A 16,368-nucleotide genomic window follows, 5' to 3' on the forward strand; every position below is an offset into this window, starting at 1 on the left:
TGTCCTGGAACTCACTCTGTAGACCAGGCTGGCCTCGAACTCAGAAATCCACCTGCCTCTGCCTCCCGAGTGCTGGGATTAAAGGCGTGTGCCACCACGTCCGGCTTTCTGATTTTCTTAAAACACCAATTTTTTGGTTCATTAAGTCTTTGTATTTTTTTTTTAATTTTTATTTCTTGTTTATAGATTTTAGCCCTAAGTTTGATTGTTTTTGCTATCTACTCCTTTTGGGTGTAGTGTCCTTTTGCTCTGAGCTTTCGGATACACTGTTTAGTTGGTAGTATAAGGTCACTCAGTTTTGTTTTGATTTTTTTATGTAGGTTCTTAGTGCTATGGACTTGTCACTTAGAACAGCCCTTTTTGTGTCCCATAAGTTTGGGTATGTTCCGTATTCATTTCATTTGATACAAGAAATTTCTAAAATTTCTTTCTTAGTTTCAGTCCAGACTCCTTTTCATTCAGCAGTGAGTTGTTGGATTTCTGTGGGCTCCTAACCTTTCTGTTGTTTCTAGTACACAGATTTAAGTTTGGTGGTCAGAGAGGATGCAGACTGTTATTGCAGCTTTCTTGTTTTTGTAGGGATTTACTTCGTGTCTTAAGTCTCTTTTCATTTTTGGAGAAAGCTTCGTTCAGTTCTGAGAAGAAAGTATATTCTTTTGTGTTTGGGTAAAAAGTTCTGTATATATCTGTTAGGTCCCTTTGGCTTATTATATCATGTGGCTCTAGAATTATCAGTTTAGACGGCATTACCTCCCTGTTGCTGAAATTTGGGTAATTGAAGTCACCCACTCTTCCTGTGTCAAGGTCAGGATGTGACGTACACTGTAGTGGTGTTTCTTTAATTAACTTGAGTACTCTTGTGTTTGGCGAATGTGAAGGATTGCAGTGTCCTCTTGGTGGAGTTTTCTTTCTGCTGAGTATGCAGTGTTCTTCTCCAACATTTCTGATTAGGTTTGTTTTGAAGTCTTATTTTGTCTTATTAAAAAGGCTACATTAGCTTGCTTCTTAGGTCCATTTCCTTAAACTATTTTTTTACTTTTACTTTGAAGTGATGTCTATCCTTAATGTTAAAGTTCCTTGAATACAACCAAAGGATGGATCCTGGTTTTGTATCCATTCTATTAGTCTGTGTCTTGTCTTTGGTGAATTGAGACCATTGATGTTCAGAGTTAGCAGTGTAATCTGAAATTGCTGGTGTGGTTCCCCACCTCCTTTACTTTGCCGACCTGGGTTAGTTACTTCTTGGTTTTCCTTGGATATGATTGACCTTTTAAGGTTGAAATTTTTCTTCTAATGCTTTATGTAGAGCTGGATTTGTAGACAGATTTATTTTTATCGTGTATTGATTCCCCTTTCTCAATTTTTGTCATTGAAAGGTTTTTTGAATATAGCTGTCTGGCCTGGCAGCTGTGGTCTTGTAGCATTTTTAGACCATCTGCCCAGGATCTTCTGGGTTTTAGATTCCATCAAAAAATCAGGTGTTCCTCTTTATACCTTTATATGTCACTTTGTCTTTTCTTTCCCCTTTCACTTCTTAATATTCTTTCATGGTTTTCACATTTAATGTTCTAATTATTATCTGTTATGGTAAATTTCTTTTCTGGTCTAGTCTGTTTGATATTTTGTATTCTTAAGCTCTTTATTTGATAGGCTTGAAATTTTTCTTCTATCATATTGTTGAAAACATTTTCTGTGTGTATGAGCTAGGTGTCTTCTTGTATTTCTGTTATTCTTAGATTTGGTCTTACCATAGTGTTTCAGATATCCTGGATGTTTTTATGCTGGAGTCTTTTAAATTCATCATTTTCTTTAAATGGGGTATCCATTTCTTCATTATACTTTTGCTATCTAAGATTCTTTCATCCTGTGTATTCTGTGAGTGAGGTTTGCCTCTGTGGCTCTTGTTTGTGTTCCTAAATTTTCCATTTCCAGTTTTCTCCCAGATTGGGTTTTCTTTTGTTGGTTCTTTTTTCACTTTGAAGTCTTGAATTGTTTTACTAATTTCCTTCCATTTTTTGTTTGTTTCTTAGACTTCTTTAAGGATCTCTGTCATATTCATAAAGGGTATTTTGAGGTCATTTTCTCATGCCTCAGCTATATTGCAGGTTTCAGGGCCTAGTGTTATGGCTTTGCTGGCCTCCAGTTGAGACATACTAGCCTGGCCTTCATTAATTATGTTTTTATGCCAGTGTCTAGGCATCTGAGTATGGGGAGATTGTAATTCTAGGTGCTGATATCTGGTCTTGACTCTTTTGGTGGGTGTTCTGTTCTTTGGTTTCTTGCTCTCTCTGTTTCCTAGAGTGTGATGATTGTGTGTTGCCTGGTAGGAACAACTTCTGGGTTCCTGATAGGTGTGGACTCTGTGGGTTTGGGGTAAAATTGTTCCTGGTTAGTGAGAACTGACAGTCAAGCATGTGAATGGGGCCTGAGACCCCAAAGCAGGGTGTTCCAGTAGTATGTACGTAGTCCCCTGGGAATGGAGTCAGACAGTGTAGAGTGGCCCTAACAGGCAGTCACCTACAGAGGTGGTGGTGAGTCTGAAGGATTGGATGTAGAGAAGAGGGAGTAATCATGATCTTCAGTAAAGCTCCTTTACTTCTGTGGCCTGAGTGGCATGTGGGTTCCCAGGCAGTGCCTTCTAGAGTTGTGACCTGGGATAAAAGGATGAGTTGGGAGGAAGGCTAAAGCAGATCTGCTTGGATGCACTATAGTGGGAGCAGACAGTAGGGGAGGCTACAGTAGTCTGTTTCAGAGCTGGGGATAAGATTGCAAGGTTGGATTTAGAGGAATGGAGTGAGGGGTGAAATCTGTAATTAGCCTGCCTCCTGCCCTGGCCTGTTTGGCCTGAAAGTTCTCTGGGAATGCCCACTGAACTTGCGGGCTAGCCTAAAGCAACAGTGTGGGACAGGAAAGTATGGAGGGGAAGATCTATGTAATCCACTGAATATAAGGGAGGGGAGGGGGAAGATGCAGCAGTGGTCCACTGCAGAGCTGGAAATGAGACGGCGGGAAAGGGAAAGAACTATAGTTATCCTATCTGCTTAGCTGACTATAGATCACAGAGTCAGATGCTAATGGATATTCAAATATTACCTTAAAATGAAGGTGTAGCTGCCACTGTAGATTGAATAGTTTGCAAAGAAGTATTCATACTGTAAGGTGCCTATTTAATTCAGCATCCTTAACACTGATAGAAGTAGTTGATTCTTGACGATAGTCTCTTTCTGGATGATTCTTGAATTTAATATAGTGCTGTAACCATTTTAGTTGTTATAAATACGTGTTTTAAAATCCATGACCTGCATAACAGTATTCACTACAGTTCATGCTAGCTCACAGCAATGCTCCTGGATACCTTTTCTTCTTCTTCTTCTTCTTTTTTTTTTTTTTTTTTTTTTTTTTTTTTTTTTTTTTTTTTTTTTGAGCTTTTTTTTTGTTCACGGTTTGTCTATTTTATAATAGTATTCATCATATTTTTCCTGTATTCTGCTATGTAATCTTCAATGTTCCATGTATTTCCAGGAAGATTCCATTTTAAATCAGAAGCATTAAGATAAAAAAAAAATCCTCAAATGCTTCTGCTACTTTTTTAATACTGTTTTCTTTTGGCTAAGGTTTAACAGCTCATGAATTTATTTTTTCATATACATTTGTATTACTGGATGTGTTATAGATTAGCGTCTGGTGCTGTTTGGAGTGTTACAGTTTGTATTCCTGCTTCTCTCTATGAGTGGCAGAAAGTACCTGGATTCTGACTATAAACCTGAAGCCACTTACAGGACGGAATGACTTGGTTCCCTCCCCTGATTTTTACTGTGGGTGTAAGGGTTGTTTAGATAATAATGTAAATATTTTCAAGGAATGTCTTCTCTGCCAAGGTTAATGCTCCCTGGTAATCAGAGACAGCTGGAGTCTGGGAGGTGAGGGTGTGTCTAAGTATCAGTGAAATGGTAGAATGCTGTGACCTTCAGGACAGCCCTTAAGGCTGTGGGAATCCTAAAACCATGAGATTAAAAAACCTAAAAACATGAGATTAAAAATATATACTTTCTCAACTATGCAAAATGTAAGGATGCAATATGAATTGTGTACACTGAGAGCCAGCTTGGCAGAAAGTTATTAAGGAAGGACATTTAGATTGATCCCAAGGCAAGAATCCCACCCAGCTAAGTTTTTTTGTTTATGCTTATAAAGCCAGGTAGATTCCCAAATTCAAGGTCAACCTAAGACAGCAAATTTCGGTTGGAATGGTAATCTCAGGACAGGATCCAACCCAGCCAAGTTTACAAAGACAGGCACATCTCCAGATTCTTTTGCAATGTTAGAAGAAAAATGTACTTTTGGTGCTTTCCCTAATAGTCAATGAACTAAGGTCATGAAATGCTGATCCACGAAAAGGTCCAGAAGGAACCTGAAATGAATTGATATGTAAATTAAAAGTTGGGGTTTTGATCAGCATGAGATGAGCTAGCAGAGCATGAGAGCAACTGAGTTTTAGAATTTTTCCTAGCAAGAGCTGAGCTGTCTGGAAATCTCTGGAGAGCAAAAACAGCTCTTCAAGTATTTTTTTCTAAAAGGATTTCTGATTTTGGTCAGAAAATTTATGGAAAGCAAATATAGCTTTTTTAGAATTTTCCATTGCTCTTTTAGAATTTTTTTCTGGCAAGATTTCTAACCCTCAGTCATCAGGGAAATGCAAATCAAACAACCCTGAGATTCCACCTCACACCAGTCAGAATGGCTAAGATCAAAAATTCAGGTGACAGCAGATGCTGGCGAGGATGTGGAGAAAGAGGAACACTCCTCCATTGTTGGTGGGATTGCAAGCTTTTACAACCACTCTGAAAAACAGTTTGGCGGTTCTTCAGAAAATTGGACCTGAAGACTATACCTAAAAGATGCTCCAACATATAACAAGGACACATGCTCCACTATTTCATAACAGCTTTATTTATAAGAGCCAGAAGCTGGAAAGAACCCAGATGTAGAGGAATGGATACAGAAAATGAGGTACATTTACACAGTAGAATACTACTCAGCTATTAAAACCAATGACTTCATGAAATTCTTAGGCAAATGGATGGAACTAGAAAATACCATCCTGAGTGAGGTAACCCAGTCACAAAAGAACACGCATGGTATGCACTCACTGATAAGTGGATATTAACCCAAAAGCTTGGAATAACCAAGATACAATTCACAGATTACATGAAGCTTAAGAAGAAGGAAGACCAAAGTTTGGATGTTTCAGCCCCTCTTAGGAGAGGGAACAAAATATTCATGGGAGGAAATACGGAAACAAAGTATGGAGTAGAGACTGAAGGTATGACCATCCAGAGACTGTCCCACCAGGGGATCTATCCCACATACAGTCACCAAAAGCAGACACTGCTGTGGATGCCAAGAAGTGCTTGCTGACAGGAATCTGATATAGCTGTCTCCTGAGAGGCTCTGCCAAATCCTAACATATACAGAGGTGGATACTTGCAGTCAGCCATTAAACAGATCACCTGATCCCCAGTGGAGGAGTTAGAGAAAGCTGATTTACAACCCCATAGGAAGAACAACAATATCAACCAACCGAGCTCCCAGGATCTAAACCAAGGAGTACACTTGAAGGGACCCATGGCTTTAGCCACATATGTAGCAGAGGACGGCCTTGTAGGGCATCAATAGGAGGAGAGGCCTTTGGTCCAGGGAAGGCTTGATGCAGGGAATACGAGGGCGGGGAGGTGGGAGTGGGCGAGTGGGTGGGAGCACACCCTCCTAGAAGCAGGAGGAGGGGGATGGGATAGGGGTTTCTGGGGGGGAATCGGGAAAGGGGATAATTTTTGAAATGTAAATAAAGAAAATATCTAATAAAAATATAGAAATGCCAAGAATGAGAGAGCTAATACAGCTCTTGTAGAATGTTTGTAGCAGCTTTATAGAGAGATCTGCTTGGAGAGCTCTAACACAGTTCTTTTAGAATTTTTTCTGGCTTTCTAATTTTGATTGTAAAGCCCAAGAATTACTTTTAGAATTTTTCTAACAGGATTTCTTACTTGGTTGAAATCCAAGAATTTTTTATAGCAGCTTTTCTGATTGTGGTCAGAAAACCCATGAGCTATCCAGAGAGCTTTTAGAGTTTTTCCTAGCATGAGAGAGCTGTTTCGAGCAGAAAGCTGTCTCGAGCAGACTATGGAGCCAAGAGCTGGCTACAGAGAGCTGTCCAGGGAGCCATCTTGAGCACAGCCCAGGCTTCAGCTTGGACCAATGATTTGAGCCATTTGTTTCGAAACTCACAGACACCCCTTCTCTCAGGAACCCCTCTCCAACTGGAGGCTGGATCTTGGCATATCTCAGCATAATAATGAAAATAAAGGGTATGTTCTTTATTAGTAAAATTACTTGCTTTACTTTATCATTTATAGGCAATACTTAGAAATGCTATTTTGACAGTTAAAATGAATGACATTTCCTCTTTACCCTTGTGCAGTTTTCTAAGCTTTGTTTTTTTTTTTTTTTTTTTTTTCCTTTTTTTAAGATAAGCTAGCTGAATTTCTTGTGGATATTTGTTTTGGAGTAAACAAATTAAATTGTTACATAAGAGGCATGTAAAAACACTCCTCTTAACCCCAACTGTAGGCTAGAAAATGCTGTGTTTCTCAGTTTTCCTTTCAAAACTGAGGTCAACTAATCTCACAGCTATCAAGTCCAGTTGGACCTTCTTTCTACGTATTTTTCTAGTAGTTATTCTCACGGTTACCTGCTTCTTTTCTAATGTCTTGGCTATCTTGGATATCAGTGACACTTGTTTAAGGGAAAACAAGTCCTAATCATAGCAAGCCCAAAAGCTTATTCCCCAAATACATTTCCACATCTATCTTGTGGCAAGTCAAATTTGATTTATTTTGGCAACAAAAATTTTCTGAGTACACTCTATAAGGAAGGAACCTTAGCCTGTTTTGTTAATTAGGCATCCATGTTTCTGTATTCTGATACTGTGTGAAGGGTGCTTATGTGGTATACCCTGATTAGCCATCAAAGAACACTGCTGCTTGGGTCTCTGATATGCCCTTCTGTTGAGCATATTCATTGTGTGTCACCAGTTTTCTCTGTTCCCTGTTTATTCCTAGACAAATCATAGTGTTGGCAAGAGTCTCCAAAACAGACTAAGGGATAGAGAGATGATGCAGCAGTTGAGTGCTTGCAGGGTTTTCAGAGGACCCCAGTTGAGTTCCCAGTACTTAGCACGTGGATTTCATCTGCTTGTAATTCCAGCTCTGGGGATCTGGCCTGTGCACACACCATACCATATCATATACTACACACACACACACACACACACACACACACATAATGTATGTATGTATGTATGTATGTATGTATGTGTTAAAAATAAGCCATTTGAATATGTTGATAAGCTAGATACTCTTAGGGAAAGTCTCTCATAAATCTAGTGGGCAGGCATTTGAAGCCCTGGGTATTTCTTTTTGTCATAATTAATAGATGGTTAGCCTGCATATAGAAACTTACCTAGAAAATAATTCATTTTACTTTGAATTTCAAGTATAGTATATGTGCTATGATGAGTTTTCTTTTATTCTCTTGCTCATCTTGCCATTTTGAATTTCAATTTATTTATTTATTTATTTATTATTATTATTTTTTTTTTTTGGTTTTTCGAGACAGGGTTTCTCTGTATAGCCCTGGCTGTCCTGGAACTCATTCTGTAGACCAGGCTGGCCTCGAACTCAGAAATCCGCCTGCCTCTGCCTCCCAAGTGCTGGGATTAAAGGCATGCGCCACCACCGCCCGGCGAATTTCAATTTATTATCTGTGACTTAGAACAAAACATCTTTTTTATTCTTGTTGACCTAAGCAATTTATCTGACAATTCTTTTGCCAAGGACTGGAAACATAAAAGCTACATAATGAATTGGCATTTAACACCTGGAGAGCAATGAAGGTAGTTTTCTTGCAATGCAGGAAATAGGTCAACCAAATGTCATTAGTGCCCATCTTTGGAAATCTGGTGATCCCAGGCAGTGTACAAGGACCTGTATCTTCACACTGATTTATGTCAAAACCAACAACAACAACAACAACAAAAACCCAAACATGTTCATCAAAGATAAATCATATATTTGGTAATACTGTAGGCATTTTATGTGTGTGTGTGTGTGTGTGTGTGTGTGTGTGTGTGTAATAGCCTCACTTGACATAGAATAAATTTGCAGCTGTTAAACTACTTTTATCTTGATTCACACCATTGCTTAACTTTTTAATGTGCTAACTAGGAAGACATCATGATAAATAACTAGAACTCAGAAGATGCTGAGAGGTAAGATAACAAAGTATGAAGATAGGAGGTGTTAGCACAGTAACCATCTACCTATGTAAGTTTAGGCATTTAAAAAATAAGTAACTATCAGTGCTGTCTTAATTCTAATGTGCATCATGTACATCTGCCTTTTAGAACCTAAGTCACAGCCACAGCACCTTCATCAAGGACAGCACAGAGTACGGAATACCGAGCAAAATGGGATGAAGGACGGCAGTCAGTCAAGACATCTTCCTCGAAACGATACCAGGCAGCCAAGAAATGAGAGGCCACCTCGCTTTCAAAAAGACACCCCAACTTGCAAGTCAACTGTAGAAAACAGCATATTATCTAGAAATAGAGGCTCCGAAAGACCGAGTAGTTCTTCAGGTTCTGATGTGTGGGCAGAAGAGAGGATCAAGTGTGATAGGCCATATTCTAGGTATGACAGAACTAAAGACGCTTCATACCCTCTAGGTTTTCAGCACAACGATGGTGCTTTTAAAAAGAGAGATAACTCTATGCAAAACAGATCAGGAAGAGGCCCTTTGTATGCAGAGGCAAAAGAAAACCCACTTCCTCCAGAATTCGTAGATTACAATAATCAAAAACGTGGGAAAAGAGAAAACCAAACAGGTCATCCTGATCACTGTTATGACAGGAAATCACGGACAATGAATAGTGAAGCTTTTAGTGGTCTAAAAATTGAAAAACATTGTAGTGTAAATACTGATTGCCAGACTCCTGTCCAAAGCAATAGTTTTGTTGGTGTTCCAAACGGAGAGACAGCCCTGCCTCTGAAGGGAAGACGCATAGGACCGATTAAGCCAGCAGGACCTGTCACAGCTGTGCCCTATGATGATAAAATATTTTATAATAGTGGGCCCAAAAGAAGATCTGGGCCAATTAAGCCTGAAAAGGTGATAGAATCATCTATTCCTGTGGAGTATGCAAAAGTGTGGAAACCTGGCGATGAATGTTTTGCACTTTATTGGGAAGACAACAAGGTATGAATGTCGCAAACACGCTGCTACATGTTATGCAATATTCTTGTGGGACTCTTGGAATTATCTGTATGTTTTGTTCTGTAAACATATCTGTTTTGAGCCCTTAAGGAAGGTAGGTAATTCATGAACTACTTAACTTTTTTTTGTGTGTGTGAATGCTTAGGCAGAATTTGTTCTGGCTTACATTTGAGAACCACATGAAGAGTGCTTAAACTTAGCTCAGCCATGGTTCACGTAGTAGTCGCTAAGTTAGAGGGGCTTACTTTCTTTCAAATTTTACTCATTTCCAAGGAGGAAAATTATTTCAGTGGTGCGAAATTATGTGCGTTTTCATTGAAAGAGAATATATTCAGCCTGTAAATTAGAAAAGTGTATATAAGCTAGTCTTCACCTTGTAGTACATGAATTAATACTTATTAGCCGGCTAAAAGGGACTGAAAGAAGCCATGGTAGGAAATGAGCAGATGGGGAAAAGGCAAAAGAATAGAGTGATACGAATCTTTTCAGAGCTGGGAGACTAGGTGGGTCCCGCAAAGGAAGAGAACCCAGAATGTTGATTTTAATTTTATGAGTTGAATGAGGATTTTGTGCAGTGTGCATTAGTTGTGTTTGTTACCTTTCCTAACTCCACTCAGATCCACTCCTTGCTCCCTACCTACCCAAATTTGTATCCTGTTTTTAAATTTTTTACACACGGGGGCTGAAGAGATAGCTCAGCAGATAAGAGCACTGGCTGCTGTTCCCGAGGACCAGGATTCAATTCCCAGCACACATGTGGCATCAGTGGAGACTATAACTCCAGCCCCAGGGGATCTCCACCCTCATGCAGATATATACACACAGGCAAGACACCAGGGCACATAAAAAATAAATCAATAAATCTTTAAAAAAATATTATACCCATCCAGGTCTTTATTGTCATTTATCCATGTTCCTTCCTGTTATTCCATTATTCTTATTTTATATTTCCTTCCAATTACCTCCCTTTCTACCTGTTGGCTTTTCCTAACTTCCAGATTTCTGCTGCCCACATAGTGTTAGATGTAGAGTCTTTGACTGTAGCCTAGTCAACTATTCAGAACATTTACTCTTAAAGAAAATCGACTCTTGCTCTTGCAGCAACTGTCAGTGGCCAGTAGTTCCTCAGCTAAGGCTGGACTTTGTGCACCCCTCTCCTCTCCACTCTGTGATTTAGTCTGACTTCGGCTTGTACTGGTCTTATGCACACTGTCACAACAACTGTGAGTTCATATATAGAGCTCCCTGCTATGTCCAGACAGCATCCACGGCCTCTGCCTCTTTTCTGATCCTTCCATGGTCTTTGATCCATAGGGGTAGGAGTATGACTTATATGCTGCACTTAGGACTGAACATTCCGCACTCTTTTACACTGCACCGTGACCAATTGCCTGTCTCTTTGTTAATCACCGTCCACTGTAAATAGAAGCTTTTCTGATGTGAGTTGATAGCTGCATTAATCTATGCGTATAACAGTCTAATACTGTGTCCATTTAGCTGAATAATAATAGTAGGTTCTATCATAGGGACTAGGACCTCTTCAGCCATAGATTCTCAGCCCTGATAGTGCCAGGTATGGGTTTCAACTTGTGAAGTGGACCTTAGATCTAACGAAACAGTGGCTGGTTATGCTCATTCTGTTCATGCCTCTGTTGTACTATTGGGCGTGTCTTGCTGGGGCAGTCATTATTGTTTTTGGCAGGGTTTATAGCTGGATATGATTGATGCTTGCTTTTCTCCTCTCAGAACTATGAACGTTAGCTAGCTAGTAGAAATGGAGCTTCCAGCTTTCTATCTCTATGTCCTATGACTTAAGCATGTACTCTCTTCAGCAGTAGGGTCTTACCATCAAGTTCTGGAGGGTAGCCAACCTGTAATGTTTGGAGTATGTGAGAACTCACTGGCCAACAATTTGAAAAGCTCTAATCCATTCTTGGCATAGGGCTTTTGTTTGTTAGCATGTGAATGGCTTATAAAGGTATTGTCGTCTTGCTATAGGGCGCTCTCTCTCTCTCTCTCTCTCTCTCTCTCTCTCTCTCTCTCTCTCTCTCTGTGTGTGAGATGAAGCAAGTTTCTGTATGATTTTTTTCTAAAGGTCTTTATTGTCATTTATCCATGTTCCTTCCTATTATTCCATTATTTTTATTTTATATTTCCTTCCAATTACCCCCCTTTCTACCTGTTGGCTTTTCCTACCTTCCAGACCTCTTTGGGTATTCCAAATGAAGCATGCATACCTGATGATTGAAGCTAATATCTACAAATGAGAGAAAAACCTGACATTGGTCTTTATTAGTCTAGTTTACCTCCATTTACCTGTGAATTTCTTAATTTTGTTTCCCTTAATAACTGAATAATATTGAATAACAACTTTCCATTCTCCATTCCTAAGCTGATAGACATCTAGGCTGTTTCCTCTTCCTAGCTGTTACAGTGAGTAGAGCGTTGGTGAATACGGATGAACAGGTATCTCTCGCAGGATGTAGAGTCCTCTCATTGCCCTTGCAGTCTCAAGTCATATGGCTGGGTCCCGTGCAAGATCTGCCATCCTGGCATTTAAATGTCATTTGCTTTTTTGGACCTTAGCCTTTCTGACTGGGATAAAATGAAAGTAGTTTTAATTTTCATATCCCTGATGGTTAAGGATATTGAACATTTAAAAAAAATGTTTCTTGGCCATTTTTTTCATCTTTCAAGAATTCTGTTTAGTTTCATGCCCCATTTTAAAATAGAATTTCAAACTTTAAAAGGCTGTACCATTAGCTTCAAGGCTTGGAGTTGGAGTGGGACTGTGTGCCCAACTTACCTTTCCTTGCTGGGATTTGGTGTGGCTCTGGCTTGCACAGGTTTTGTACATGCTGTCACAACTGCTGTGAGTTCAGACATAGCCCTGCTGTGTCCAGAAGGAAATGTTTTCCTGCAGTCATCCACCACCCTGGGCTTCCTCCCCTCGCTGTGGCCTTGGAGGCCAGGTGCAGTGTTTGTGTTACAGCTAGGGATTAGTATTTTATGGTCTCTTGTTCTCTGACGTTTAACTAGTTGTGGATAACTGTGTAAGTCTCTATCTACTAAAATAGCTTCTCAGATTGATCTAGGAATTCAACAAGTTAGAAGTTGGTTTAATATTGTTTATTTAGCAGTGTAATATTACTTTTGGCAGAATAGTCATTTTCACAGTATTAGTCTTTCAATGAGCATGGGAAGTTCTTTCCGTTTTCTGGTTGGTTGATTGGTTTCTGTCTGCCCTTCCTTCCTTCCTTCCTTCCTTCCTTCCTTCCTTCCTTCCTTCCTTCCTTCCTTCCTTCCTTCCTTTCCTATCAGCATTTTCACTGTGTAAGTCTTTTACTTCATTGGTAGATTTACTGCAGGAAACTTTATTTGAAAATATTTTTTGTCATTTTATTTTATGTGTATGAGTGTTTTTGCCTGCATGTATATATGTATACCACATATATGATTGGTGCCCACAGAGGTCAGGAGAGGGGGTCAGAATCTCCTGAAACTAAAGTTACAGATGGTTTTAAACATGTTCATGCCTGTTGCCCATGGAGATCAAAAGAAAATGCTTGATTTGAATATTGAAAAATTCTTTATATTTAGCTACTTCATCATCATTCAGAGGCAAGGAAAAGGTTGTAAATGATTATAAAGCTTACATTGTAGACCTTAGAAAATGCTACCAGGTCAGACTTTTGTGTGAGGTTAGGCACTGTTTTCTATATTGGATGGTCTGTGCTGTTATGGGTTGATCTGTACTAAAGCCAGAGAATGAAGAGATTCGGGTTAAAGTTTAACCATGGTGGAAAGACCTGGTAAATAAGGCAGTCTTTCATTGACATCCTATAAAAATTATGCCTCTATTAGTGATAGCAGCCCTCTATTAGCCAACCACTGGCAAGCCTAAAACCACTTTCTTTGAAAAAGGATATCTCCTTGGTATTCTTGTCCACTGCCAAACACAGAAAAGATTTGGATATAAATGATCAATCAGAGATAAATGGAGCAACAGTGAAAAACCGATCTGTCTGTATTCCAATTGAAATTGGCAGACAAGTTCCTTCTGCAAAAATTGAGTGTTAGACAAACCATAACTCAGTAGTTGCTGAGCGCTAGGCTGGGGATATGTAGGTTGGTTAGTTCTGACTCTGTATGCCAAATGCCTCCCAGAACTTGGCACACTTTTTAATAAAACTTTAATCTTAATTATAATTGTCTAAGAATGAATCTGTGTGTGTATGTGTGTGTGTGTGTGTGTGTAGGATCAAAGACAACATTTCTTTTCAATGAAACATTCTAGTTATTTATCATTATGGTAGCCAATACTTAATAGGTACTTTATCGAAATAAAGAAGGATTAAGAATTTAGGAAAAAAAAAAACCCAATGTGCTAAATTCATTTGTTGCCTAGGTTGAATAGGTTTATAATGATAGTCCAGACTATCATGACATTCAAAATATTTTGAGCTATTATAGTGTGCTAGAACAACTGGGAGATGTTTTAAGGAGATCACTTCATTTACACTGGGATGTATACTTTCTGTTAGATGGATGTCTTTGGATTCTAGATTATACTCAAGTATTAAAAATTGACACTATTCATAGTTATCCCCAAAGCTACCCTGTCTTGAAAACAAACAAACAAACAAAATCAAAAAATAAAAAAGAGAGGCATATTTAAATGTTTGGTCAAAAAGAGACAACTTTCACAATTTTTTTTTTTAGATAAAAGCAAAGATAGAAATATAAGAAAAAAATGTGCTATAACTACCATTAGGAAGCCATAGCTTAAGTTTTACTATGATTATGTTTTGGAGATGTTCAACAGGTATATTCTAATGTTTACATAATTCCTTACAATACTTGTTGTATTTCCATAGAAGAACTGAGAATATGAGGCAGTTTTCCATCTCTCATTACACTAAAATTAACTCAATTAATTTCTCCCTCTGGACTTGAATATTATAATAATAGCCTTCTAATTGTTTTTCTTGCCTGCAATCTCAGGTCTGCAAAGCTTTTCATTGATACTGCAGTACTGTGTGTGATCCATTCCACTTAAAATCTTTTACCTATGCATGAAATACAAACTGTTACTAGACCCTTCATTATATGCCATTATACTAGTCCTAATTTGTTATTTGTTGAGCAGTCATGTCATATCATAATTACTTTAAAACTTGTATTAGTTTGCTGTGTGCATGTTTATGGCTCCATAACTTCCCCTGGATATACTTGAGTTGGCTGAATATTCTTTGTTTTTAAATGTGTTCCATCGTCACAGGAAACTCTTCCTGAGTTCTCAGCTTTTTTTTAAATACCAGGCTATTACAACTGTATCACACTGATTTCCACATTATAGAGAAGTTTTGTTGCTGTTGTTGTTTTAGCATGGATAACCTTTATAAAACTGTAGCTACTTTTTAAAAAAGAAATTAAATATATGGCTTTATTTGGTGCTATGTTTCTTATAAGGCTTTTTAAAAACTCACCTCTGTGTCAGGGTTGTATTTTAGAGAGTTGGAAGATAGAAGCCAGACGAATTGAATCCTGCACCCTTCCAGTTACTCTATGGGATCACAGGAACTAAAGATGAAACAGTTGAGTTGCTAAGCAGGCATTTGTTTTCTTAGGACACAGGATGACTGCTGAACTTATGTGAACTTAGGTAATTTGAAAAGTTTAAAGACTGAAACATATAATCAAACAACTCCCAACATAATAGTGAGTGTAAAACAGTAGAGGAAGGGAGGGAAGAATGTAACACCGCAGCGAGTGGCTCTAAAGTTATTAGCACCCGGACAGGAGAAGGAAACCTCAGGAACTAACTTAATACTTACACGAGATTTACTAGTTATAACTATAATACAAAAGGAACCAACTCTTTCCTGGTACATGCTTAGATAACCCAGCTTTTAGAAGGATGTGAACTTGTTACCTAGACACTGTCTTTGTAGGCAGCACTGATGTCCTGTTTCAAATTTCTTTTGCGCCTTCAGTTTTACCGAGCAGAAGTTGAAGCCTTGCATTCTTCGGGTATGACAGCGGTCGTTAAGTTCACGGACTACGGCAACTACGAAGAGGTGCTACTAAGCAATATCAAGCCTGTTCAGACAGAGGCATGGGTACGTGATCCAAATTCTGTACAAAGGCTACTTTGAAGAAAATAAATAGCTCTAAAAGATTAGACATAGTCATACAAAATTTGCAAGTGAAAAATATTGAGTTTGTTTGAAACTGGCTACTCCAACTAAAGATTGCAACTTTATTGGAACTTAAAACAAATGCATTGCAATTAATTCCATGTATAATGTGTTGTTATATCATGCTTTGGAAATAGATACCCTTGCTTCCATGTTTGACAAATATTTGTATGTGTAAAATTGGGATTTATGCATATTTTCTTTTTCAAATTGTTACTTTAAATTTGTCTAAATTATGCCCAAAAGTTGTCAAATTTCACTCTCTATAGGATACATGCTTTGTTTATTACTTTAGGTACTGATACAACTAAGAAAAGCATTTTAAATTATATACAGCTTTGTACATTGTTTACAACATGCATATCTTTACACATGTGTATATATACAGAGCACTAAATATTTCAACATAGTAATTACTTGATTAATTTTATTACCAGTTTGTCCAAGCTGTGTAGTAACTTTGACCATGTTAGGTTCGGGTTTCTCTGGCCTCACAGAGCATGTGTTTTATAGGACTCTGCTGACTTTATATAGGGATTTACATCCACATCTAAGTACAGAGAGAGATTAGACAAGTGCTGTCCTGCAGTCTTTATTTTCATTCATTTGTTGCAATTTCCCTAAAGTGTCAAATATAACAGAGAATCACATCCCTCTGCCAGGGCCCTCATCCCTCATCTTGGATCCCTGCATTATCCTTTTGTGAGCTGCGTTCAGACTTGGTGGCTTAAGGCTTTTCTGAAATGTTCTTATTGGTGTCCTCATCCTCCAATATAAATAAAGCAAGAACAAAAACTCAGTTGAAGCATTCACATTCAGAGGCATGAATATTTTTCCC

The 16,368-nt window shown here is 38.5% G+C and overlaps 1 protein-coding gene across 3 annotated transcripts in view; it reads left to right on the plus strand.

The window, feature by feature from the left end:
* Tdrd3 (tudor domain containing 3) overlaps positions 1 to 16,368 on the plus strand; it is a 126,453-nt gene that overhangs the window by 80,090 nt on the left and 29,995 nt on the right. For all 3 annotated transcript variants that reach the window (XM_021181871.2, XM_029468708.1, XM_029468709.1), the window contains 2 exons: positions 8,462 to 9,312; positions 15,327 to 15,452. In XM_021181871.2, the coding sequence (XP_021037530.1) occupies positions 8,462 to 9,312; positions 15,327 to 15,452 (977 nt within the window). The remainder of the gene's footprint in view (positions 1 to 8,461; positions 9,313 to 15,326; positions 15,453 to 16,368) is intronic.

This window comes from Mus caroli, chromosome 14 (genome assembly GCF_900094665.2).
Source record: "Mus caroli chromosome 14, CAROLI_EIJ_v1.1, whole genome shotgun sequence".
Taxonomy (NCBI): domain Eukaryota; kingdom Metazoa; phylum Chordata; class Mammalia; order Rodentia; family Muridae; genus Mus; species Mus caroli.